Source organism: Ursus arctos, unplaced genomic scaffold (assembly GCF_023065955.2).
Source record: "Ursus arctos isolate Adak ecotype North America unplaced genomic scaffold, UrsArc2.0 scaffold_10, whole genome shotgun sequence".
NCBI classification, from domain to species: Eukaryota; Metazoa; Chordata; class Mammalia; order Carnivora; family Ursidae; genus Ursus; species Ursus arctos.
The window spans coordinates 8,741,261-8,767,944 of record NW_026622764.1 but is presented as its reverse complement, the minus strand read 5'-3'; the positions used below and the strand labels follow the sequence as shown (position 1 = coordinate 8,767,944).

At 45.7% G+C, this 26,684-nt stretch overlaps 1 protein-coding gene and 1 long non-coding RNA gene across 3 annotated transcripts in view; one reads left to right on the top strand and one right to left on the bottom strand.

Moving 5' to 3' along the window:
* Positions 1-1,021: 1,021 nt before the first annotated feature.
* Positions 1,022-11,341, bottom strand: METTL21C (methyltransferase 21C, AARS1 lysine). Of its 2 annotated transcripts, XM_026492896.4 has the most exons (6): positions 11,238-11,341; positions 10,997-11,066; positions 8,723-8,860; positions 5,547-5,698; positions 2,734-2,851; positions 1,022-1,707 (listed from the first exon to the last, which is right to left on the bottom strand). In XM_026492896.4, the coding sequence occupies exons 3-6, from the start codon at positions 8,847-8,849 to the stop codon at positions 1,313-1,315; spliced, it is 792 nt and encodes a 263-aa protein (XP_026348681.2). In that variant the 5' UTR covers positions 8,850-8,860; positions 10,997-11,066; positions 11,238-11,341; the 3' UTR covers positions 1,022-1,312. The 2 variants fall into 2 exon arrangements, with proteins under 2 accessions (XP_026348681.2, XP_057163264.1); XM_057307281.1 differs by lacking the exons at positions 10,997-11,066; positions 11,238-11,341 and adding an exon at positions 9,082-9,308.
* The window catches only part of LOC130542774 (uncharacterized), a 64,902-nt gene continuing 48,171 nt past the window's right edge, over positions 9,954-26,684 (top strand). Inside the window, exons 1-5 of the long non-coding RNA XR_008957562.1 lie at positions 9,954-11,560; positions 13,421-13,503; positions 15,906-15,978; positions 18,857-18,997; positions 21,882-21,930. This is a non-coding gene — a long non-coding RNA (uncharacterized LOC130542774). The remainder of the gene's footprint in view (positions 11,561-13,420; positions 13,504-15,905; positions 15,979-18,856; positions 18,998-21,881; positions 21,931-26,684) is intronic.

Below are 26,684 nucleotides of genomic sequence, written 5' to 3'. Positions count from 1 at the left end.
TTTTCTGAAAGGGCAGACCTGTATCCATTTAGAACATAATGAAATAAGCATATGATCATCCTATCCTTTTGTCCTGGATATGTGAAAGAAATCCACTTACAAGTCTAAGAAGAGATTTAGGGGTCAGTTCCCATGCTGTAATATCACTGAGCTTTATATATTGACATTTGGCAACCTTGCTAAACTCAAGAATTCCAGTAGTTCCACTGTAGCTTATTCACAGTCCCAGGAGTCAGCAAACCGGAGCCTACACATTTAATCCGATCCATAGCCTGCTTTTCTGCAGGGTCCCCAAGCTGAGAGTGGGTCTTGAATTTTTGTAAATGGCTGTAAATATGTATATAATACACATATGCTGTAGAAACAGTGTGTGGCCTGAAGATATTTATTAGCTGGCCCTTTACAGAAAAGGTTTGCTGACCCTGGCTTCCATAAACAATCCTATCATCCACAAATAGTGTCCCTTTTCTTGCGTCCGAAATGTGCGTGTTTTATTCATTTGCTTTCCCACATTGGCTAAAGCCCCTAGTATAATGCTGAGAAATGGTGGTGGCTGGATTTTTTATTGTTTTCCCCTATCAGAGAAGAAGCTTTTAACATTTTATAATCATGATTTGTTTTAGATTTTTTATAGTCTTTATCAAAACAAACAAATTCCATTCTTTCCTACTTTTCTAGAAATTTTAATCATAAATTTGTTGGGGGGGGAAACAAACAATCCAGAAATCTAACTTGAAATGATCCCAGCAATTCATTGGCACGGAAGTAGGGTATTTGTAGGCTGGATTCTCTTAGGAAATTCCTACACAACATCCATTTCCTTATTCCAGTACCATTCCCGTATTCTTCATTTTTAATCCATGTGAAGCCTGTTATTGTTTTCTGTCACTCGGTAGCCTCTCCTTTTGCCACAGCTAAATCTGCTGCAGCTAAATTCTTCAAAGTTAAGATAGAAGGACCTTTTCAAGCTCAGTTTCAAAAAGCATGTGACCAAAGCGTATTGACAAATTTGCAGTCGAACAACGGGGAAATCCATGAATTTATTATATAAAGTTTATTAAACAATTGAGACTTTTTGGAAGCCAACACAGCTACTTTTATGTTTTCAATATTACTCTTTGTAGATATTTAGATTAACCAGGTGATTGTAAATAGGTTATTTTAGAAAGCTGCTGTAACATTAAATTAGTTTGTTCTAGGCACACCAGTCGTTTTAATGCACCACCCCCTCAACCTCACAAAAAGTCTTTTGTTGACAAGTTCTAACACTGCTCAAAAGACACACTAATGTTTCGAAGGCATTCTGCTTAATTTAGTCCCATTTTAGTATTCCTTTGAAAACTTTGACTGATGACTCTGGAAATTCAGCCACGAGTGTTGTGTCAAAAACTTGCTTGAATTTATCCAAGAATTCGTAATCGGTGCTGAACCTGAATTTGTTGGCCCAAAGCAACACCGTCCCTGGCTGACAAAGGTATGCCATGGTGGCGAGCAGCTTGTCCAGGAAGTAGTGGTGGTAGACCACGTCTGAGGCCAGAACATAGTCGTAATAAAATGTCGACTTGGGGAAGTGCTGCTCCAGGCTCTCTCCCCAAACCAGCTCTCTCACTTCCGGCAGATGCGCTGCACGTTTTAATGTGTTCTTCAAAAGATTGTATTGAAGGTTTCCTAGGACATCAGGCAAATCCGTTGCTGTGACTTGAGCTCCTAAGAGATAAAGAGAAAAGTTGTAATAACTACCTGAAAACATGCAGCCACGGTAGACGTAGACACTCAGGGAGACACAAGAAATGAAACTGGGCTTCTCAGTTTTGTCTGCATTGACACGTGGGCTGGACATACTTGACCCAATCCCACCAGATAACTCTTTCCCGTGGGGAGCTCTGCCCTGTGCGCTGTCTGATGTTTGACGGCGTCCAGGGTCTCTGTCCCCCGACTCCACCCCCAGCTCATGACGATCAAAAGTGTCTCTAGATGTGGCCATATGTCCTTTATGGGGCAGAATCACCTTTGGTTGAGAACTACTGAAATAGAATAATGTTATCATTTTTTAAGAAACAGTGATGCGGTGTTGGGAGATTTCAGGATAATTAGCTGCTTACTATAATAATTCACCATGTTTTTCCTTCTAAAACTCTCTTTATCTGAAAATTTCATCTATTTTGTATGACTGCCTTTCTCCAACCTAAATTTGTTAAATTAATTGTTAGGCGTTTTAAAGCTAGTGGCAAGAGTTCACAAAGTGGACCACCCCATTTCCAGACTGGATTTAATAGAGGAAGCTCTGTAACATTGTAGGCAGAAGTACGCCACATACGTACGCACCTCTTGCTCTGTGCCCGGATCTCACAACCTGCATGTGGTGTATGAATCTGGCTTCACGTCGGATTAACTCACCTATTTTTCTTCAAAATGTTAGTTATAATATTCGTGACGATAAACAGGAGACAGCATAACGTAGCTGTTTACAACGGGAGAGTCACAGCTCCAGAATTTCAGCCTCATCACACGGTCCTCGGTGGGCTGGGCAGGTCCCCTAACCTCTCTCTCACATGTGATTATCTTATTTCCGGGCTAACAGGACTAATTCCTAGCTCATGATATTTTGGGAGATTCAGTGAGTGAGATCATGGCCAAGCATCTGAGTCGCAGCCGGCCACACAGAAAGCACTCGCTATCATTGCCATCAACGTCAAGGTGTTTTGAAACAAAGTCAGGAATAAATAGACAAACCTAGAATACTGGCCACAATGGAGACAAGGCCTGGTCCAGCACCAATCTCAAGTATCTTAGCATCTTGGAGATTCAGTTCCTCTGTATGTTCCTCCAAATACTGACACAAAGCCGTAGCCTAAAAAGATATTTGCAGTTGTCACCTGAGCATTGGAACATTGGAAAACAGTGGCGACCCGACTCCCCTTCCCTACCCCAAGCGAAATACTACAAGAGATGTTAATAGTTGCAGTTTATTGAGGGGCGCATAAGAATTGAAATATGCATTCAATGCCCTATATGGACCTCTGGACTATGAAAGTTGTGACACGCAGCAGAGGAACCGGAGACACAGACTTGCTAAATCACATCTATCTGAAAACTCTGGGTCAGTGTCCAGGAAGAGGAAGGTCCACTAGGCTCTTGCAAGTCCAGGGAGGAGGCCTGAACACAGCAACTCTTGCTCTGGTTTGGTCTCGCCGTCCGCCACCTGCTCCCAAGAGCATTGCTGTACGTCTTCCCCACTTCCCTCCAGACTCCTTTCTCGAAGTTCAGGCGGGTTAGAACTTTGCTACCCCGCACAACTGGGCAGTTTATTTTTTTTAGCAGTCATCCAAGAAACAGTACAGTGCTTCTGAGGGTGCGCGCACTCCGGGGCCGTGCGGGGCTCCAGACTGCGTTTCTACAGAGCACCGGCCGATGGCCATGCTGCTGGTCCGTGGACCACACTGAGGAGCAGCGAGGAGATGCTAAAAAGCATGTGAATGAGTTAAGATAACTTCGAATGCAGAAGCTCAAAACGTTCCTTTCCTTCTCTCTTCATTCTCTTCTGCCTCCCCTTCTCCTGACCTTTCTACGAAGAGATAAAGGGTACTGGACTTGCGCTGACGGCTGAGGCGTTCATCTTTATGCGATGGGGTGTCGCAGCGCCGCAGATTTGAGAGCTCTGGAAGGGTTCCGTGTGACGACGTGAATCTTGAGATGACGAAGCAAACTGACCTCTCGTCTGTGCGCACTCTGACCTCTCATCTTCCTGTGGCTGCTCTGACCTTGTTGGGAGGCCACTTTTCGTGGGGGGGCCTGGGCTGGCGTGGGGGCAGCCGGGACCGTTGGAGCCGGCCAGGGCAGGGGCGGCAGCAACCCCCGCCCACAGGCCGCTGCCTCTCACCCCCGTGTGTTCACAGTGAAGAGTCCACGGGCCCAGACGAACGTGCAGTCGCGTCTCCTCTCACGGGGACTCAGGCACGCGAGGGGCGTCAGGAGGCACAGGCTGGGGGCACCGGGGGCCAGCGAGAGGTGCCCTAGGTGCTGAAGCAGGAGGGCCGCGCCCGGAGTGTCCGGCGGGGGCGGCGGTGAAACAGCCCCGCGCAGCGCATTGCCCGGAGCTCTGGCCCTCGGAAAGGAACTCTCCGGATGAAGAGCAAGGATAGAGATTTGTGGTGGCAGGGGTTTCAATAGGAGGAAGTGTCAACTAGAGCCACCAAGAAGATGTGCTTTGAGGGGGTTTCCAGGCTTCCCGCAGTCCCCTGCCCGGAGACAAAGCTTTTCTCAGGAAGCACTGCATTTCTTCACCCCCACCTTCCCAGCCCTGTTAGCAGACGGGAGAGGGACCTCTTTCATGGACAGCTGCACTTGGAGTCCCACGAGGAAGGGTGTTTTCCTGCTTCATGACAACCCTTCCTTTGCAGCTTTCAGGAGACTGCGGTGCTGGGAGAGGCCAGGGTTTGGTGCGTGAAAGGTTGAGGCCTTGGTGAGAATAAAATGGTCCCGTGGACAGATATTCTTCCACTCCTGATCTCCTGGTAACCCTGCTATGGTTGTCAGTTTGCCAAATATATTACCATAGGAAGCTGGGGAGCAGTTTGGTGGTTTTTAAACTTGTTATTAAGCCAAAGAAGAGGATTTCCCTATGAAGGAAATCATACTTGAACGCATAGGGAAGAAATACTGAGCTTCTTTAGCTGGAGGGGTGGAGATGGGCAGCTCTAGGAGCCTGGAGCCCTTTGTCAGCCCCTCCCCCTCGTCCACCCTCCTTGTCACCTGCCACTGGTACCAGGCCACCTGCCCCAGGAAGCTCCATGGCACCTCCACCCCGGGTGCTCAGCTGCGGTCCCTGGGACAGCAGGCCTAACGTCCCCCCGCCCCCGAGTGGCAGCACTTCCAAGTCCCAGATCTGCATTTGAACCCAAACCCTGGGCCATCCATGCCCCGTCAACGACAGAGCAGCCTGAATCCGGAACCTCTCAAAGAACAACCGAGCTCGCATGGGAGGCCCGCTGTCCCAAATGCGGTGGCACAGCTCTCCCAAATGAGTCAACTTTTCTGAGCCCCCACCTCCCCAGCTGGCAGGTGCAAACAGTGGTGTGTTAGTAATCCCGGGTGGCGGGCACCAAGCTAGCAGATTGACTCGAGATTCAGAGCGTCTCCCCCATTTCCATGCCCCCTTCTTGGGGCCGCTGCAGGGAGGAGAGGCAGGCAGCTTCCTACCCACTTCCTCGGGAACACCCATGGCGGAGAAGAGAATCGAGCACTCGGCTCTGATTGTTTTTTTTCTCAAAATTCATATGAATTTTTCATCTCACTTCCTGATATACTCAAGCTGATCTTAATGTAAAAAATAATATTTCAAGAATGGCACAGAGGGAAATGATGGCTTCTGGGAGAGATGTTATGCTTTTGGGGAGCCAAGCCCTCCCCCAGCCCCCTGGGGCCAAGAAGTTCCCCTGTAGAAGTACAGAACGGGAAAGCACTCAGCAGCCTGTCCACGGCAGCCCCAACATGTGGCACTGTCGCCCCCAGGAGCCCCTACTTCCCAGAGGTAATGGCTGCCTCACCCCCGGCCACACCACCGCTCCGTAGCTCTCTATTGACTCTTGGATGACGATCTTCGTGCCTGCAAACATGTAGTGCTCCTGAGTGTAGCTGGCGTAATCTGTAGGAACAAATTTCTGGAGGCTACGAAGAGATGGTTCTATCTTGTTTGAATCTGTGGGGGCAGAAAATGGAATAGTTTCCATGATTTGTTGATCTAATGCAAGTACACAGTAGGCACAGCTTGTAAGATGGGAAGGGCCTGGGCGGTTTTCCCACAGAGAGGGGTGACGCCAGCAATGACTGGCTGCAAACTAGCACAAAACGGAGTGATGCCCAGCGACAGGGACACGAAGTTCGGGTGTGACGTTCCCGAGAGACAATGGAACGCCAGAGGATGCCCCGGCTAGTTCTGCGAGGTAGCAGAGGACAGAGAGGTGTGGCTCCGTCCCCACCCCTCTGTTTTGGTGACAGGAGGAAGCCAGCCTACCAGCAGGATGGCAAGAATGCGCTGTCTGGATGCGGACCTAAGCAAACACAGACCTATTTTTAGGACTTGAAGTGAAGGAACATTCCCACACGTTGGCTGGAGCATGTTCCTTAAATCCTTCCTACAACTGCTCCTCAAAAGGTACAGGTCACCCAAACACGAGCCAGCTCCACAGTCCTGGGGGAGGCTGTCAGATGAGCTCTGCCTATTAAGTTACAATTGCTTTAAATACCCTTTAAACTCATGAGCAGCTCTCAAATATCACATAAAATGAGCGGAAAAGAGCACCTAATCGGGGCTGACATCATGGAAGCCGAGACTGTGCAGATTTTGCTGGGTCTTTCAGGATAACAGGAGCAGTGCGTGAGGATGTCAGGAGTGGGGATGCCGCGTGCCCTCACACTAGGGGCGGGCAGCGAAAGAGAAGCTGCTGGTGCCAGCAGTGAGAAGGAATCAGTAGCGAGGAGCTGGAGGGAAACCTGCGTGAAACCTGCCTTTGCTCGCTGAGATCCACCAGGGACCTTTCTAACCACAGGTGGAATGTGGGCTTTGGAAAATAGCGACAAGGAGTGGTCAGTTAACCTCCGAGGCACTCTAATCAGAAATGTCCCCCCACCCCAGGCGGAAGAGGAGGCGGCAGGGGCAGGGCGCGAATACGGGGTGAAGGGTAGAGGGTGTTTGGAGACACCTAATCGGGCATCCACCCCTCAGAAGCAGGCGATTTTGCGTGTCACTGATTAGCATCTGCACGAGAACCCTCCTGTGCTGCCGGTCTGCAAATCCGAACAGGTTCACAGAAGAACACAGACATTTCGGGTCTGCTCTTAGAAATGTTTCCAGCAGTTTGACCATGTCCAGTTAGCAAAACACAGGGCTTGTGTTTTGTCTTCACATGTATTTTCATTGTGTTTTTCTAGAAATGAATTTTTGCTGTATTTTACCCAAAAAGTGTCCGTGTGCAGCAGACTGAGAAATAGTCTTTGAGCACAGGGACCATGACAGATGTCCACAGCTCCCCAGGGTGCTGTTCTCGCCACCCCCCCCACCCCCCACCCCCGCGCGCCAGGTCTGATGTAGTGTGAGTTCCACCCCCGGGGGAGAAGTCTGTGCCCTGAGCCTGCTAATAAATAGTGACCAAATCAGGCACAAGACACCGTCCTGGTAGGGGTTGTGGGGAGGCTGTAGGACTGGGAGGGAGACCTGTGTCCCTCACCCACCTCTTATTAGGGGAAGCTCCTAACATCTAACACCACCAGCTCATTATCTGTGAACGACCAAAGAGGCCCTAGCTTCTCCCCTCGAGCTGACGGAACTGTTGGAGAGATGATAAAAAGGCAGAGGAATAGACCATGGCGTGCCAGGAAATGTTCAACCATCAGCTTGGGGCAAGGGGATGAAGCACTGATTTGTAGGGTTTGATGGTCACCATGGTAGGAATGCTCCCGTCTCGGCGACTTCAAACTACCTGCAGACATCCCCGGAAAAAGACATGCCCTGCCCACCATGACCGGGGCTTTCCACCTGCTTTCTACCAGGCAGGGCAACGGACACCAGGAAGCTCAGCAGCATAGACGCTCATAATCTCAAAACGTAATAAAGTACATCAGGATGAGTTGTGAGTATCCATTACCTTCGTTTTTTAATATACCTTTGGCTTTTATATAATCTCTTTAGTGGTAAGTTTTCATAACTCACATTTCAATAATGGCCATGTTTAACAACAACCTTCAAAAAAATCCCTGAAATTCAGGGGCTGGTTCAGGCTGGTCGGTGCAAGGAGTCGGCACAGGGCTGCTCCCTTTTCCTCTGAGGTTTCGTCACTGGGGTAGGTGACTTGGAGCAGCCAGACCAACCGGGACCCACGCCAGCCCCTGCAGACTGCCCTCCCCCACTGTGGCTCAGACAGGTCCTTCTTCCCTTCCTCCCACATCTCACCAGCTGGGGACCTATTTTTCTCTCAAGACAGTGGAAAAAGTCAATGGGCTGAATTGGAATGGCTCATTATTTCACAGACGAATGAGCTGATATATTTTTCCAACCAACATTGTAAAGAAATGCAGGCACATAAATATTCTCCCAGAAGACCCTTCTGTGTTCGACAAAGATAAAGAAATTTATGCTTATTGCACACTAGATGTTTTCATTTATTGTATCAATGCTAGTCTGAGAGTTTTAGATCAGATTTTAGAGATATAATTGCCTTTTTACGTACACTGGTTTAGTAAAAATAAATAGCATCCCGTCTTAGTTGAGCTGGAACATAACTTTACCATGTTAAATGATTATAAATGTTTGGAAGGCTATACTTTGGCTTTTCTGACATTATTTGTTATGTCTATTATTTATTACTACCAAGTCCCTGTCCAGAAATGCAACCCACGTATGACACAGCTGCCAGGAGAACATGTTGGCGAAAAGCAGACATGAACCAAGATTTTGTTTCTTTTTAAAGATTCTTGTGACACAAATGTAACCATTTGAGATTTATACATAGGATGAGACAAATTTAGATTTAAGTAAATAATGAAAAAATTGGGATAACTTTTAATGCTATGCTCAGACTTGCATAAAGGCACTTTTCTCCTAAGCTTCGCTATAGGAACAATCTAGAATTAAAAGGAGATGGGAATTCTTGTCACTGAAGTTAACTGGGAAATGCCATGGCCAGGAAAGCAACTGACAAGGTGTCCCGGTGAGGAAGGAGGTTACCTCCTGGGGGTCCACCGGTGCCGTCCTCCTGGGGAGCCCCCTCCGCCGGCTCTAAGCAGCCATCTGGGCTGCACGGTGCTTCCTGCAGGCGCCCGGTCTGCTGCTCGGAGCTCAGACACACGTCCATAACCGCAGCCGCTGGAGAGCAGAGAACCAGACAGGCCCCGAGAGTTCAGCCCAGGCTGGCTGAGCCTCCCGGAGGCTCTAAAAAGTGCAGCTTATCGCCTTAACATCTGCTGAGCCGAAAAGAACCCGTGCTTCTCAGCTTAGCTCCTGCGGTGAGCAAAGCAGCTACCCAAGGAGCTGCCATCCTAGTTTTGCAGAGCAAAGGAAAGGCGGACCATGAAACATCACCGCACCTGTTCTGTGCATCAAGAAATGCAAAAACAGAGCAAGTGTTGCCGGAGGACAGGCACGACATCGCTGGGGTGGAAAATGTCTTTCTAATAGCTTTTGGAAATGAACCTTAGTGAAGAGACTCTGATCCAGCAGCACATCCTACCATCGGGAGCACCATGTGGATGGAGGGATCAATGACATCGTGGATGAGAAGGCAGGATTTGGACCAAAGACAGGGCTGCTCCCTTTTCATCTGAGGCTTTATTGCAAGATCGTAGAAAGCTCTAGGGGCTGAGCCAGGAGGCTGAGCTGGCTCCCCACTCAGGCACTTGGCAACTCACTTAATCCCATCCCGCGCCATTTCCTCATCAGCAAAAAGGGGATAATATAGTATCTGCCGACTTCCCAGGGCCACAGTGGGAAACAGGAGAGTGAAAGTGATGAGTACAGAGAGGAAAACCACCTGATTCAGAAAAGGAGACCTGGCTGTGGGGATCACTGATCAGCATCAAAATAGTAACACATGACTTCACCGCAGGGCGTGTATTGTCGCCAAACCCTGTTCTGCTGTTTTAAGTGTATCGATTCATCCAGTCCTAGCAATAGCCCCTATGAAGTAGATGCTATTATTATGCCTCTTCTCAGATGTGAGCAATCCAGGCACAGAGCTTGAAAAGCAGCCCAAGAGCTGTGGCGGAGTGAAACCCAGGAGGTCCAGCTGCAAAATCTATGTTCGTAACCGCCCAGCAGGTACACCTTGGGTGGGCTTGAGCAGCCTTGGGTTCCCTTGCTTACTTTGCCCTGAAATGACTCAAAATGTTTAGCCGCCACAGTGATGTTTGCTAGTGTTTTTTTTTTTTTTTTTTTTTTACAAAATGTGATTGATTTTCCTCCGCTGTGTTTACCATCCTGAGTTGGTGTCCACACCCCAGAGTTGCCCAACACATCGTGGGCAGCAACCAGACACGCCAGCCATACCGTCACTGGCTAGCTGACCCAAAGCCATTCGGGCATTGGCTTACTCCAGTGAGCAAACAGACAAAATGCAAGAAAGCACAGGCCCTGAAGCAAATGTCCTTCCATTGCACACCTGGACAGGTCACATGGGCCTCACGTTAATGCGCAACAGGACTGCAAAAAAATGAGATCACTGTGAAAGCAATTTCACATTTTCGTTGGCTCTAGAACTGACTAATCAAATACTTGCCCCACTTCTCCAGCTCACCAAACCAGCCAGAGTGCCCGCGGGTCTGTGCTTCACGCAGAAGTGCTTTCTCTTGCAGATACTTACTCATTCGTTCCTTTCAGGTTTCCCCAACTCCAGGAAGTTAATTGTTCCCCTAAAAGATGGCAGCCTGGCTGATGATGAGTACACACAGTGCCTTCAGGGAGGAAGCCTCCACGCTGTGGTGAGGAGCCTGCCTCTGGATCTTAGCCCCACCATGTACGCTCCTTGTTGAAGACGTAGGTAATGGGGATACTACCTCCCATGGTGGCCGGGGGCATTAGGAGAGGTAAGCCATGCAAAGCATCTCACAACAGCAACTGTCCTGTCTGAAGCGAGGAGGGCAGTCACGCAAGCCACACTCATCCAGCATCAGGGGACTCTGGGCATTACATTTAAGACATTGCCTCATTTTGCCTGCAAGCAAAGGAGAATTATTTTCCAATACCAGGTGTGCTTTTCCTTATGAAAGGAAACGACTCCTTCCCCCATCATCATAGTTGACGTGAGAAATTAACTTTTTCCCTGACATCTGTGCATTCAAAGGCAATCTAGAAAACAATCACAGTGCTCTCTACCTGGTGCTGTTAGTCTGACGTCGCATATACCATATGGCACGTGTTACTATTTGATAAAGATTCTCAAAGTTTTTCAAATGATGTCTTGTTAATCCCCTCAAAATCATTTCAAACTGTTAGTTTAAACATTACCTTACGTAGCAGAAGAGAGGTGAGATTTCTGTGCACCCTTGAATCCCCACTGTTTTATATAGATCTGCACCTGAAAGGATTAGCATTTTATGAACAAAAGCCAGCCAGTGCAAGCCCAAGTTATTTAGGGTAGCATGACCCACCAGGACTCAGACACATTACTTTACTAGAATATCCATTCTCTCTCCCTCTCTCAATTCTCAATGTTCTCTCTTTCTCTCTCTCTTTCCTGCATACTCACATGCAATCTTTGCAACATGAAATGGAATCACCCTCCAAAGATCCAGAAAATGCCTCCAGCAGAACGGAGGCTCTCCTTTATGGCGTTCAGTTGCCATGATGGAGTTTGAAATGCAGACATATTTCACTTTAAAAAGAAGTGGGGGTTGGGGTGGTTGGGGTTTTGTACAGACGCGCAGACTTTCTCTGTGCTCATCAGCCAAACTGCTGTGGCCAAAGGGAGGAGTCATGCCTGCCGTGGACAGTCCTGGACCCTGCTCCGAGCAGCCGGAATAACACAGGACTCTACCAGAGAAGACAAGAGAACATCAAACTAGAAGGGACGTGAGTTAAAGGCTTAAGTTTGCATGAGGAGTATTTAGTATTTAGAGGAGGGCAACAATGAATAAGAAACCAGAAAAACTCTTCCAACAAAAAAGCAAGCCATTGCAATTTCTTTCATTGAAAAAAAGGGCAGTTAAAAAAGGAAGAGGAAAATCGTGTGCTCATTTGGGAAGCCTGGGAACCCTTAAAATAGAATATAGGGCATGTAAATTAAAACCTTGGCAGATGGGAGTTAAACAATCACTCCCGTTTATGAGGGGCTAAGTGAGTAGTGATTGAGCTTGAGTGGATACAAGAGCCTATTTTTATTTTTTTACCCCACATTGGTACTCTCTTCGCTGCTGTCATTTTTTTTTTTCTTTATGTGCATTTCTTTTAAGTTAGGATCTTTATCTGGGTGTGCTGTGGTCCCATGACCATTAGGTTTGCTTTCCCATTCCCTTCAATAAGGGGAGGTGACCTGGAGCCTGGCTCAAATCTGTCATTCGAATGTTGTCATACTCTCCAAGTGGTCCAGGTCTCTGATGGTGTCACTTGGGTAACTGGTTTCCACCAGGGGTCAGCACAGCTATGTAAGCACCCCTAGATGTAAGAAGTAGCAAAATGTGGTCATCATTACAATTGTATAAATAGCTTTTAAAAACTGATTGCAATGTATATGAATGTGTCCCTATAATACCTGGAAGCTTTAAAACACAGACTCCAGGCCCCTGGAAATTCCTGCTCAAAGGTTGAGAGAGTGCCTAGAGGTTTGAGTCCCACAGCCACCCCCTGTGTGTTTTCAGCAGCTGGCATATAGCCAGTGCCAATCTATAGGGCAAGAGACACATGACTGACTCTCACATAGTTGAAATGTCAGCCCCTGACGAGGGATTAGGCTTCAGGCATGGCTCTGGAGGACACACAGATGAAGTAAGTGCCTGGGAAGCGCATTTGGTCTCAATAGGAAAGAACTTTCTAACAAGCAGAACAATGGAACAATTGATCTCAGGGAGCCAGCATAATGGAAAATGGGCCAGATTTGGAGTCAGAACACACGAGATTGGACCAAAGGTTTATACAGGGTCAATAAACAGGCCGAGTGTGAGGTCTCTCTTTCTTTCTTCAACGGTGTAGACCTCTGATCTCTCACAATGTTTTTTTCCAACTGAACCTAACTCTCTCAGCCAGTGGTCCTCACCATGGAGGAATCCGCCCTTCCTCCCAGGGACACTTGGCAATTTGGTGATTTTGTGGCTCGTCACATCTGGGGCGGGGAGCTGTTGGTATCTAGTGCATAGAGGCTGGGGCAGGGGGCTGCCAAACGCTCTGCATTGCTCAGGACAACCCTTCACAGCAAAAATTGATCCTGCCCAAAATGTCACCAGGGCTGAGCCTGAGAAACCCTTGTCTTGGGGGCATGAGTTGCAGGGTGATTTCTCAGGACACTTTCATTTTAAGTAAACTCTACCCACAACACGGGGCTCAAACTCATCACCCCAAGATCAAAAGTCACAGGCTCTACCACCTGAGCCAGCCGGGGGCCACAGGGTCAATTCTAATTTCCATCCTACACACACCGTCTACTAGCTGAGTGATCTCTGCCACCTCAGCCTCAGTGTCCTCGCCTATAAAATGGGGTGGATTAGCATTTCCAGACTGTCCAATAGAGAGAGCCAACATCATACCTTCTGGCTCTTCTGGGAGCAGACCCGGAGACAAGGATTGGAAAGGATATGGAGGGTGGAGGGGGTGGGGGAGTAGAATCATCCAGGGCAAGGGTGGGCAGCCAGCTGCTGCAGGGGGCAATAAAAACTTGCACCCATGGGGCAAGGCTGGGAGATGAGGCAAAATACACAGCTCAGAATGATTCCATTCCAGGTTCAGAGGGCTTCTGGAGGATTCGAGCACCTCAGCATGATGCAGAAACCAGCAGCTGGAGGACGCAGATGTGTCTGAGAGAGGTGAGTGAGGCCCAAGAGCACCTGCTGTGGCCCCAGAAGATGCTAGCACCCTTCACGCAACTGTAGAAGGGAACATTGATGTCTCCGAAGGAATTGGGCACAGGGCCCATTGCCTAGAAGGTCATCGATAAATAAATGTATTAAATTGTATGGCATTCCAGTAGAGGGTTGAATCAGTAGGTTCTTTGGAGGGATTCACTCACTGAATCAAATAGAAACATTGAGCTTTGGGGCTTGAGAAATGAAGGACCCCGGGCTGCTCCCCCTCCCAGAGACTTCAGCGGCTGGGGTTCCTGGGCCTTCTGGGATAACAGTGCTGTTGGAGGCCTCAGCTGCTTCCCATCCCAGCCTGGCGTCACTGTGGCCGAGATTCAAGATCCAGGGGAGAAGGTTCTGACTGGTCCGACTTGATCATAAGCTTGCCGTATACGTAGGGCTGGATGATGTGAGAAGCATCCCACCAAATCATGAGGAGTAGGGCTGGGAACTGAAGGCGGGACAACAAGCAAGGGCTCTGTATGGCTTCTTCTCCTTCCTGGCCAGCCTGTGTGTCCGTTCTTTCCTTCCTATTTCCATGAACACAATTTCATAATGGACACCCATCCTCTCTACAACGGAGGATGGCCTAAGTCTCACCGGCTATTGCCTCTGGAGGGAACGCAGCTCTTCCTCTCTAACTCAGAACCTCCTGATGGGTGTCCACGCCTCCCCCCCAGTGGGCATGCGCCTCCAGGTGTCGCGGGCAAGAACCTGATTAGCTATTTCGTCACTGCTCGCGATGCGCCGCTGCTCCCCGGAGTGTGAAGGGGAGGCTCACTGCTTTTCGCCTGACCTTCACCAAAACTCTACAAAGTTAGGGCTGCTGATAAAATAGAAGATATGTCCCTATACTCACTCACCGGGGAGACTGTGAGCGCTCCCTTCCAGGCAGCTGGGGATTCGCTGCAGAGCTAGACGTTCTCGGACCAGCCTGGTAACCACCCCTCAGGGAGCCGTGGGGTTTCCAGCGTGTGCGATCAGAGCGAAACCTAAGTCCATAATTTCCGGCCCCTCCACTCTCTGGCAGCGCAGTGGCTCTGGGTTCATAATCCTCTTTGTCGAATGGTTCAGGACTGCTTCATCGCCCCCTCATCTGCCAGACGTCTGGGGCAGCCCCTGAGATGCCGGGGGCGGGGGGGCACGGTCCACGGACGCTGCCGCGGGGGTGGAAAGATATAGAGCAGCGCAGCGCAGGCGCATAGCACACGGACCGCGGCAGGATGGGGACGCGACTCTTGCTGTGCTTGGGCCGCCTCCTCGCGCTAGAGAAGGACCACCATCAGAAATTTTGCAGTCGGTGTTCAAACACCATTCGGGCAACACCTAAGGTTTGCCAGGTTTGTGGACATAGAAAGAATTTACTTCTTTTTCATTGTAAATACCTTCTACATAATGATAAACGTTAGCAGTGAGGGAGGAGAACACGAGTGAAAGACTCCAATCCGTTTGGAAACAGCAAGTGAAGTTATGGTCATTTCATCTTAAAAATAGCGCACGGCTGCTCCCCCACACCCGCCACAGGGAAAGGCGCCGCGCTCCATAAATCACCCGCCTTACAGCGCGGCTCCCCCTGGGTGCCCAGGAGCAGCCTCGAGGCCCTTACGTGCATTTTGGAGAGGAGATGTACTTAGTTGCTATTTTTAATTTTTTCCCAAGCCAGTTCTTAAAACAGATTTCGCCCTCAAAGAAATTTTCTTGTTATTTTAAGAAGCATCTTCCACTGCAAGCGCGTGTAAATCACAATTGGTAATGGCCAGGGATCGTGTCATCAACACAGCCAAGAACGCCTTGGAGCTGAGCAATAAGCCTGGGATACTAATTACAGGGAGGAATGTCACACTTGGGAAACGGGTTTAGATAAGGGATCCTGACATTGAAATGTCTAGGAATTTGGGGTTAGTTGGCTAATAACATTCCTTCTAATTTAAAATGTAATAAATAATGGCTTGTGGAACCAAATGAATCTTATCTGTATGGAAAAACTCTCTGACAGTGATTGAACTTGGAGAGTGAGGGTGAGAGGGGACCCCTGGGTTCCAGGGTGCCTGTCAGGACCACCACGCAGCGTTGACTGTGACCGTGAGGAGCCTGACAGCCGCCCTCCCCCAGAGCCGCCCTGCCCCGCCTCCAGTGCCGGCTGTTCCTTCCACATGGCCATCAGCTGCTTGGAAATGGCACTTTTTAGAGGGGCTTAGTGGTAACGAATCATGCTCCGATTTTAGCAACAGCAGTTGACGGGTGTTCAAGAAGGTAATAAATGTTTTCCCAACAGATTTCTATTAGGAAAGAATGTTTACCTGGCGGCCCTATTCTGGGATGCGGCACAAAGAGGTAATTCCTTTCATTCTTTCCTCCCATTCCAGGGCGGACTCGATCTGAGAAACGCGTGTTTTCATCTGCAGCTGTGCTGTCACGGATCAGGGAAAACATGCGGAGGTATATCAGTCTCAGTCCAGGTGGAAAGCAGCAGAGAGGGCGGGGCAGCTCCGGGGGAAGCAGGCCCTCCTGGGCTCCAGCTGGGGGATCACAGGGAAGCCACCAGACTCTGTTGCCTTCGTCTGTTAGGGGTGAGAACACCTCTACCGTGTCCCAGGTTCTTTTATGGGTCAAGTGAGGCAGAGCATATGAAATGCTTTTGGACGTTACAGGGAGTGTGTCGGCATTATCATTAGTTCATTCGAGAGGAATTTGGACCCTAGTATATGTGTGCATCCACAAAGTTATAGAAGAAAATAAAAGTTCACTCCAGCCATGTTAGCTGACCAAGCTGATAACAGACGTTCCTTCCCACTCTGAACACATAAGGTACTGGGTAAACTGTTTTCAAATATGCTTTAAAAATGCATGTCCAGAACGTGAGAGGATATTTGCAAATGTCTTATCAGATAAAGCACTAGTAGTATCCAAGATCTATAAAGAACTTACCAAACTCAACATCCAAAGAACAAATAATCCAATCCAGAAATGGGCAGAAGACATGAACAGACATTTCTCCAAAGAAGACGTACAAATGGCCAACAGACACATGAAAAAATGCTCAACATCACTCGGCATCAGGGAAATACAAATCAAAACCACAATGAGATATCATCTCACACCAGTCAGAATGGCTAAAATTAACAAGTCAGGAAACGACAGATGTTGGCGAGGATGCGAAAAAAGGGGAGCCGTCCCACACTGTTGGTGTGAATGCAAGCTGGTGCAGCCACTCTGGAAAACAGTATGGAGGTTCCTCAGAAAGTTGAAAATAGAGCTACCCTATGGCCCAGCAATTGCGCTACTGGGTATTTATCCCAAAGATATAGATGTAGCGATTCAAAGGAGCACCTGTACCCCAGTAGTTATAGCAGCAATGTCCACAATAGCCAAACAATGGAAGGAGTCCAGATGTCTATCAACAGATGAATGGATAAAGACGATATATATATATATATATACACACACACGCAAATACACACACACACACACACACACACACACACACACATAATGGAATACTACTCAGCTATCAAAAATGAAATCTTGCCATTTGCAACGACATGGATGGAACTAGAGGGTATTATGCTAAGCAAAATAAGTCAATCAGAGAGACAATTGTCATATGATCTCACTCATACGTGGAATTTAAGAAACAAAACAGAGGATCGTAGGGGAAGAGAGGAAAAAACAAAATAAGGCAAAATCAGAGAGGGAGACAAACCATAAGAGACTCTTAAGCATAGGAAACAAACTGAGGGTTGCTAGAGTGGGGGAGGTGGGGGGGTAATGAGGGGAAGGACATTAAGGAGGGCACATGATGTAATGAGCACTGGGTATTATATAAGACTGATGAATTGCTGACCTCTACCTCTGAAACTAATATGTTAATTAATTGAATTTAAATTTTAAAATAAATTTAAAAAATAAATTGACATAAACAAACAAAAAAATGTATGTCCAATCTTGAAAGGAGGGAAGGCCCTAGCTACCATAAGAGAAGAGAGAATTAGAGCCACATTAGTGAGTGAATGAGTTTATGCCACCACAAGCCTGGGGTGTATCAGATTTGGGTGTAGGCTCTGGAATCCAAAGGCTTTGGGGTATTGATGCACTCAGGGGACAAAAGATATGTCCTTGGGTTGACAGGACATGAGATCTGGGGTCAGAGTAAATCCAGGTTTTGGAAAGCCTGAAATTTATACAAACCTGCAGGAAGTATCCTCTTTAAATAAAAAAATTGGAATTACGAATACAGAATTGGATACAAAAGTAGTATTTATTTAAGATGAGAAATCATCAAAAATAAAATTTTAAAAGATGCAAAGTAACAAAGTATTTTTAAAATGTTAATAATATATTACCAAATAATTATTATAACTATCACAAAATAATTATTATAACATTATAACAATTATTATATAATAGTATTTTAAATGTTATATCAGTTAACTTTCTGCAATACTTTAAAAATATTATTTCCTAAAATTCTGGCTCCCTACTTTTTTTTTTTTTTTAAAGATTTTATTTATTTATTCGACAGAGATAGAGACAGCCAGCGAGAGAGGGAACACAAGCAGGGGGAGTGGGAGAGGAAGAAGCAGGCTCCCAGCAGAGGAGCCTGATGTGGGGCTCGATCCCATAACGCCGGGATCACACCCTGAGCCGAAGGCAGACGCTTAACCGATGTGCCACCCAGGCGCCCCTGGCTCCCTACTTTTTGATTACTTTGTATGATAACAATATATTATCCTATTCCTGTAGGAAAAATAAAGCATTAATGAAGTTTTCTTTCTATCGTCATGGTTAATTTAAATTTATTATAATTAGTGATACTTTGATAAAGTTTTTTATCTTTACAACCCATAATTGGTAATGTCATGTGAATTTTCAGGATTGTTGTCAAATTTGCTTTTCTCGTATATGAGTTGTAAGATCACAGGGCATTTAAATTTTTCTTACTGGCGCGCCTGGGTTACTCAGTCGGTTAAGCTTTGGCCTTTGGCTCAGGTCATGATCCCAGGGTCCTGGGATGGAGCCCCTGCATCGGGCTCCCTGCTCAGCCCCTGCTTGTATGCTCTTGCTCTCTTGTTTTCTCTCGCTCTCAAATAAATAAATAAATCTTAAAAAAATTTTTTTTTTCTTATTAAGAGGTGAGCCACATATATTGTTTGAATTGGTGGCCCTCACCCACTGGATGTGATCAATGCCCCGGTCTCTGTAGTGGGTTGTAAGTTTTATTTTTGTCTTCTTCAGTGTCAGTATTTCATGTGAAACAGTGAGTTTAATCTCTTTTCTCAATGTGTTCATATTATCTCTTCTTTTTGTTAACTGGCAGGAGCATTATGTCTAAATACTTGAGCCCCAGGTACTGTGGACTTGGACTCCAAGAAGCAGACAGAGAAAACATGAATGCACTTACGGGGACACGTGTGATGAAGGGACAAAGGACCGGGGACACACACACACGCGCTCACAGGTATGGAGAGAACGCACCAGTATAAATATTGGAAACGGAGATGTTGTTAAAGGAAAAACAGATGGGGGCCACAGTTGCAAAACACCACAGACCCAGCACTCACAGTCACTTAACCAAGGTTTAAACAGTCCCGATTTCCTGGAAATGCTGGCTCCGACCTTAAACAAAACTGCCATGATTGATGGGATAGAGGTGACATGAGCGGTCACAAACCTCCCCGTTAGGACATTTGCCACGAACGATACCTTCCTCTCTAAAGTTGTTGACTAGATTGGCAGCAAGAAAACTCCCTTCCCCTCTCTCCCCCACCCCTGCCCCTTTCCCTCTGTTCTTCCCCCCCACCCTGTTTCTCTGTTTTCTTTTGTTGTTTTCAATTATTCAAAGTTCACTGCAGTTTTATTTAGTCATATCAAAACAAATGGAGAGGAAAACCTGAAGCAGGAGATGAACAGCAATTGGGGAAATCTTGCAAAACCACAGAATAATTCTGGTGCTTGCGGAGACGAAGGCAGTGAAATAGACCCACACTCTTCCTAAGATAGTGAAGGTCAACAACTTCTGGAATCAAAACGACATTTGCCACTTCTTATCTCTTAGAGTCCAAAGACTGCTGTCAGTTGTAATGAGAAATCAGTCTCTTTTTAATTGGTGTCATGAAAGAAAAAAAATGTGTGTGCTTACGTGTGACTGCGTGTGACTGCATGTCAGTGCCTGTGTGTTTTCAAAAGACTGCTCATGCCACCTGACATACAGCTGCTTTCAGTTTTCAAAATCTATTCATAAACATTATCTCATTTAACTAAGAGCAATTTTGTGGGATCTACAGAAAAGGCATCAGCATCGGTGCCAGGGGAAAGAAGAGGAGGAAAATTTCAGCTAGCTATCTCTTGGAGGGCAGCAGGATGCTTACAGAACAGTAATCTTCATCAGAATAAAAAAGAAAATAATTAGTCAAATAAAAACAAGTTTCAAACATGAAGGAAATAACTAATAAGCTGGAGTTCACTAAAATTAAAAATGTCTACTCTGCAAAAGACAAATACATGTCAAAAAATACGTCAGGTCATGGACTGAAGTAAATACTTGCAAAAGACATATCTGATAAAGGACTGCTACCCAAATATTCAAAAAATACTCAACAACAACAACAACAACAAAAAACTCACTAAAAATGAGCCAAAGACCTTAAACAGTCACCTCACCAAAAAAGATATATAGATGGCAAATAAGCATATGACGAGATGCTCCGAATGTCATCAGGGAAATAATCACGTAAACTACATATGAGATATCCCTGCACATGGATGAGAATGGCCCAAATCCAGAGCAGTGATGACGCCACATGCTGGACAGACTGTGGTACCACAGGAACTCTGGGAATGCAAAATGGTCCAACTGTCAACCAAGCCATAAAAAGCCATGGAGGAACCTTAAATGTATCTTACCAAGTAAAAGAAACCAGTCTGAAAAAGCTACCTATCATATGATTCCCACTACATGACATTCTGGAAAAGGCAAAACTAGAGACAGTAAAAATAATAATAATAAAATAAAAAACAATCCCTGGTTGCCAGGGGTCAGAGGGGAGGTACAGATGACAAGGCTGAGCGCGGAGGAGTTTTAGGACAGTGAGACTGTTCTGCATGACACTACAAATGTGGGTACATGTCATGATACGTTTGTCAAAACCTATAGGATGGGCAACATCAAGCGTGCCCCGGATGTAAACTACGGACTTGGGGTGGTAGTGAGGGGTCCATGTAGGCTCATCCATTGTAACAGATGTACCCTCCATGGGATGGTGACAGTAGGGGAGTCAACGCACGTGTGGGGACGGGGTGTATATGGGAACACCATGTACTTGCCACTCAATTTTGCTGCGAACCTGAAACTACCCCCAAAATTAAATTACTAATTAATGAAAGTAAATGGCAACAGAAATCATCCAGATTTAACGTGCATTAGGAGACCTTAATTGCAATCACTCGGGTGGGTTCCATGTTAGTTTTGTGAGAAAACATTTACAAGTCGATCTTTTACAATCGCTTCTCACGGTGTTAATAGAAAACCCTGAGTGGAAATCAGAATTCAATCGTCAGGTCAGTGCAAGTTGAAACCCTGGATTGCAGGGTAGCTTAAGTGCTTTACACATGTGTCAAAGATCAGCTGATTTAGTTACAGGCTTGGTTGTCTGCCCAGCACGGCAATAGCGATGGCATTATCAGTGGCACCAATACAGGATCAGCTTTTCATTCCAGACGTGTGAATCACTTCAGGTATTGGAACAACAGCACAGGGATTTCTCCCAAAGGCGAGGATTGCAGCATGCCTTCGCACATAGACAATGAGATCGGAAATACTCAGTTACACATACATGGAAAACAGCAGTCTTGCCTTGCGGTATCTCTTTGAAAAACCCGGCATAAACAGGAGAGAACGTGCAAAGGCCATACTACTTTCACTTAGGAGAAGATGAATGGGCTAAAATGCACATTTCATGAAAGCTGTCTGCGTCACCTGTCCCAGAATATGTTGATTCCAGTCAGAAATGCGTGCTAAGTTATCCCAACTGATTAAAACCTTCAGCGTCACAGATAGCCAGAAAATTAACTGTGCCCCCAGTACAGCCTTTTTAAAAACTCTGTGGGCACAGTGAGAGCCATAGGATTACAGATTGTTTATAAATGCCTTAACTCCATCAAAATCATTATTTTATTTAGAAGATAGCCCTTTCTTACAGACAGTTCTTATGTAGAGTCTAACTTCATCCATTCTCTTGGTTTAATTATTTTGTAGGTGAAAAATTGAACTAGACTTTTTATTTTTTCAAACAATTGTTGTCTCTGAAGAATCATTCCTGCTTCTCTTTACCTCTCTCCTTCAGCACAGCTCGGACATCCCTGCACGGGGAGGACTTCTAGAACCCCTTCCTGGTAAATACCCTGCTTATATTCTCTTCGGTTATGGTCCAGTGTCTGAGGTTTGTGTCTTGCCCACTGGACTGTGAAGAACTTGAGGGCAGGGAACCTGTACTTGGTCTGGTTACTGGCATCAAGAAGATACTCGTTACGTGTTTGATGAGTAAACGAATGTATGAGTGAGCGTTGGGAACAACTTTCTTACTTCTTCAACACATTTCAGATCACACAAGTATAAAAAGTTGAGGTAGATAGCTTTCTTTAGATGTAGGGGGATTGAACTACCAGCTCAACCTTTCTCAAACTTGAATAATATATCAATCCCTTTTTTTTCCACCAGGACTTCTTTGCCTAACTTGACATATACGGGAAGTTACAAAGCTGATATCACAAACACCAAAGTCCCACCACATAGAATGTTAACTTACCCTTTTACCATATTTGTTCCTGGGTACTTTTCAAGATAGATTTACAAGTAAAGGTCCCTTTCCACAGATACATTGTGCGGATCATGGACTTTCTGCCTCTCAGCTCCAAGTTCACCCATTTTTGCCTGCTCTGTGAGAACGGATGTGTATCCTTTATCTATCTGTGCCCTGCCAGCTCCAGGCAGCTCTCTCTTCTCTCTGTGGCTGTGTTCTTTGAGCTTTGGCTGCTTTGTCTCCAACAATGACACCTGTCTCTTCAACTCATGAAGACTGGATGGCGGGGTATGGGGGAGGAGGGAGTTGGTGTTCCTCCTGGGTCCCTCTCCCTTCCCTAAGGCCTAGAAGTCTGATGCAGGAAGTGAGCTGGGTTAATCATAGCGCTCACATCTTTGGTTGCTGTCTCTCTGGGATTACTTTCTTTCGTGGCCTGATGCTCGATATTTTGGGGGTCACTCTTGTTGTTTCAGGAGGAAAGGTAAATCCAGCCCCTTGTTACTGTGTCTTGGCCAGCTGCAGAAGAATGCCTTTTCCTACGTTTTTCATTTAAATGCTTGTTTTTCTACTCTTTTTCTTTTTTCATAATTGCAACATTTAAGGCTACAAGGTTTCCTGTGAATATTTTTTCCATATCCCCCCAATTTTTGACATTTGGCTCCCTTATTGTTCATTTTCATGGTTTCTAATGTCTATTTTGTTATATTATTTAATCTAGTGTCTAAAAGGCTTTGAATCATTTTGTCATAAAATATGCATAGAATTGCAGAGAATAGTAGAATGAATTCCTACATACCGTTCACCCAGGTTCAACAGTCCTGAGATTTCGCACATCTGTTTCATGTTGTCATTTCCGTTTTCCTTTTTCTTTGTTATTTTCAAGAAGATCCTAGACAACATGTCATTTTCCTCCCACATATTTCAGTCTCTAATGTATAAAAACTTTATCTTCCTTAACCCCAATGTTATCACACTTAATAAAATTAGCAATAATTCTTCAGAATCATTTTATAATCAGACCATGATCAGATTCTCCCAATTGTCTGAAAAATATCTGTACAGATTGTTTATTCAAATTAGGATGGAATCAAGGGCCACTCATTACACTTGGTTGTTGTGTTTTTTAGTCTCTTTTAATCAAACGGAGTCCCCCCTCTCCGCCCTTTCTCCTGCCACGGCTTCTTCAGTAAGCTAGATCAGTTGTCCCATAGAAGGTCCCACATTCTGATTCGTTTCTTTGCTTCCTTGTGATTTTACTTAACGTCCTTCTCCATCCCCTGTATTTCCTCCAGCTAACCTGGGAGGATTGACTAGATCAGGTTTAATTTTTTTTTTTTTTTTTTGTGGCAAGAATATGTTACAGTTGGTGCTGTGTTCTTCATATTGAATTACATCAGGAGGCACCTGGTTTCTATTTTTAGTGATGCTAAGATTGATCATAGGGTTCGGGTGGTGACAGCCTGATCTCCCCATTATAGCTTTCCACCAACCATTGATCAAGCGATATTATCCTTTGATGATTGTTGCATGACTCAATTATTTCATTTGGGGTGACAAAGTGGTGATGATTTTCTGATTCTATCATTCCTTCCACAATTATTACCTGGAGTTCCTCTGAAAGTAAGAACTTTCTCTCTTCAACTAGGGCTATTTGATTATCCTGAAAGGCAAGATGAGTGCTTAATTCTTTTCTTTTAATTGCCAATTCTTGGAGGAAGACACACTTCCAGTGTGTCCGGTGAGTTGGGTCTCTCTCCCTCTCTCTGTCGCTCTCATATATTCAACTCATTAAATGAATTGAATGGTTATATGTTTCTTATTCCCCAGTTGTGCCCCTTTGTGAGATGAGGGCCCCATGGAACCACAAGGCTTGCTTCAGTGGTGAAGTGGGGGATAACATTTCCCTCAGGGGCTAGAAGCCATCTTTTCCTATAAAGCCAAGATGCTGCTGGGGCCAGGCTGGCTGGATGCCATTTTTCAAGCAAGACTTGTTGGGTCCTTCCCACCCTGTTAGTCACCGAGTCTGAGTTTACCTGCCCCCTGATGAGGATATTGGGTCACACGGCCTCCATGAGTCAGATGAGCAGCTTCAATCAGAGCCAGAGAGCAAGTCAATAGCAGTTTTCAAAAGGGGTGTGCTTGGTGGTTACTCCAGGGAAGTCACAAGTCCATCACCCCTAGCTTATGCATTGAGGTGGAGGCTGTGTCCCTTTGCCCACTGGACATAAGCATTAGTCACAGTGACACACAGCTCAGAGGAGTTGGGAGGATGAGTCCCCAAGAGGACCGCCACTTCTCTATATCAGCTCTTTCTGATCAGAAGCATCCCCTTTGACACTTATGGGAGGGAAATACAAGCATAGAACACACAAACATGAAAAAACCCCCACCAAACATCCAGATGTGAAAGCAGCTACACCAGCAATATTAATTAACTTTATGCCTTATTAGAAAAACACAAATTTAAGATACTTTCGAAGGGGACATATGTGGCTACCTATTTCTGCTTGGGTCCAATAAAGAGAAAGAAACCACACAGTAATTTAACAAAGAAAGTTAAATGTAAGGAATTAATAACTGTAACAGGGGATTGGAATGATAAGGCATTAGCTAGTAAGAAGAGAACTCTGAAGAGTACAGAAATAGCAAATGTAAGGAGCAGCCACGACACTGAGGGCTGGGATAAAACTCCCTGCCATGCTTCTCAGCCTTGCACCAATAGGGCTGAGGCCCAGAGTTTTATGAGAAGACACAGCTGGCTGCGGTTTACTGGACGGCAGAAAACTTGCCCTAGTGTTGTCGTGCTGGTCATATTCGTGGGAAATCTGCCCTGGAGGGTGCCGCAGAAAGCTGTTTGGAGGGAAGGACTGAGCTACAAAACTACCCAAGGGGTCTGGGGGAGCTGCTGCTGGGTGCTGCTGGCGTCAGACCCCCCAGCACGGGCACTGCATGCCGAGCACTGGAGAAGCAGCAGGCTGCGTGGGAGCTGGGCGCTGGGGAAGTCCGCTGGACTACTGGGCCACACCTGAACAAGGGGGCGAAACCCTTTCCTCCTGCACTCGCTACTGACAAAGCTCAGTACTAGTCCAGCAGACAAAGGAAAAATTTATAGAGGACTCATGTACATTTTCACAGCAGCCAAGAAAGGGTGAGTTTGGAGCTGAGGGGCAGAAAGTCCAAGATTGGCACACCACATCTGTTGAAAGAGACCTTTACTTGTATACGTAGAACAAAACCCGGAAGCAAATATGATACACAGTAAAGTTAAAATTTGAAGTGGTGGGACTATTGTTGTTCTGTTCTTCGTAAGACACTAGAATAATTAAATGCAAGCCCGGAACAAAAGAACAGGAGGAAAGCAAATATGTGATAAAAGACTTATATCCAATTCTACAAAATGTTCTACAAAATGCAGTTCTCAAAACTCAATAAGAAAACAACGATCTAAAAAATGCACAAAAGACTGGAACACAGTTTACCAAAGAAGATATACTGATAGCAAATAAGCACATGAAAATTTCTCAAAATCACTCGTCATTAAGTAAACATAAATTCAAACCAAGAAATATCACTAAGCACTTATAATAATGGCTTAAATTTAAAAGACTGATACTACCAAGTGTTGCTGAAGATGTGGGGGAATTGGAATTCTCATACATTGCTTATGGGAATGTAAAATATACAATTACTTTAGAAAATAATTTGGTAGTTTCTTAAAAAGTTAAACATAGGCCTGTCATAAGATCTAGCTATTCACTTAGGTATTTATATAAGTGAAATGAAAGAATATGTCTGTACAAAGATTTGTACAGGTATGCTCATAGCAATTTTGTTCATTGTAACCAAAAAGTGAACATAACTTAGTATCTAGAAATAGGTAGATGGATAAACAAATTCTGGTATAGCCATACAATGGAGTACACCTTGGCAATAAGCAGGAGTGAGTGACTGATACGTGCAACATCATGAATGAATCTCAAAATAATTGTGCCGTTTATATAAAACTCTACAAAAACCAGGCCAGTCTGTAGTATCAGAGAGAAGATCATCGGTTCCCTGCAGAATGGGGGTGGGGTGGCTGAGGAGGACATGGTGGGGGGTCAGACAGCAGCACAAGGGAACTTTGGGAGTGATGCATATGGTCATCACCTTGTTTGTGCGTAAGTAAGTCAAACTTAGAAGACTGTGCATTTTCAGTTTATGTGGTTTATTGTCTTCAACTATACTTCAATACAGCTATTTAAAGAGAGATACAGTGAGACATCATTTAACATTCATTACATGGAAAATATTCTAGAGATTTGATGGTATGTAATCATTGCAAGGGTGTGGAAGAAAACACTACCA

Coding starts and splice junctions, on each gene's coding strand:
- METTL21C (XM_057307281.1), bottom strand. Junction 5,699..8,722: donor CACCGGTGGACCCCCAGGAG/GTAACCTCCTTC, acceptor CTGCCCCCACAG/ATTCAAACAAGATAGAACCA. Junction 2,852..5,546: donor GAGCGGTGGTGTGGCCGGGG/GTGAGGCAGCCA, acceptor ATATCTTTTTAG/GCTACGGCTTTGTGTCAGTA.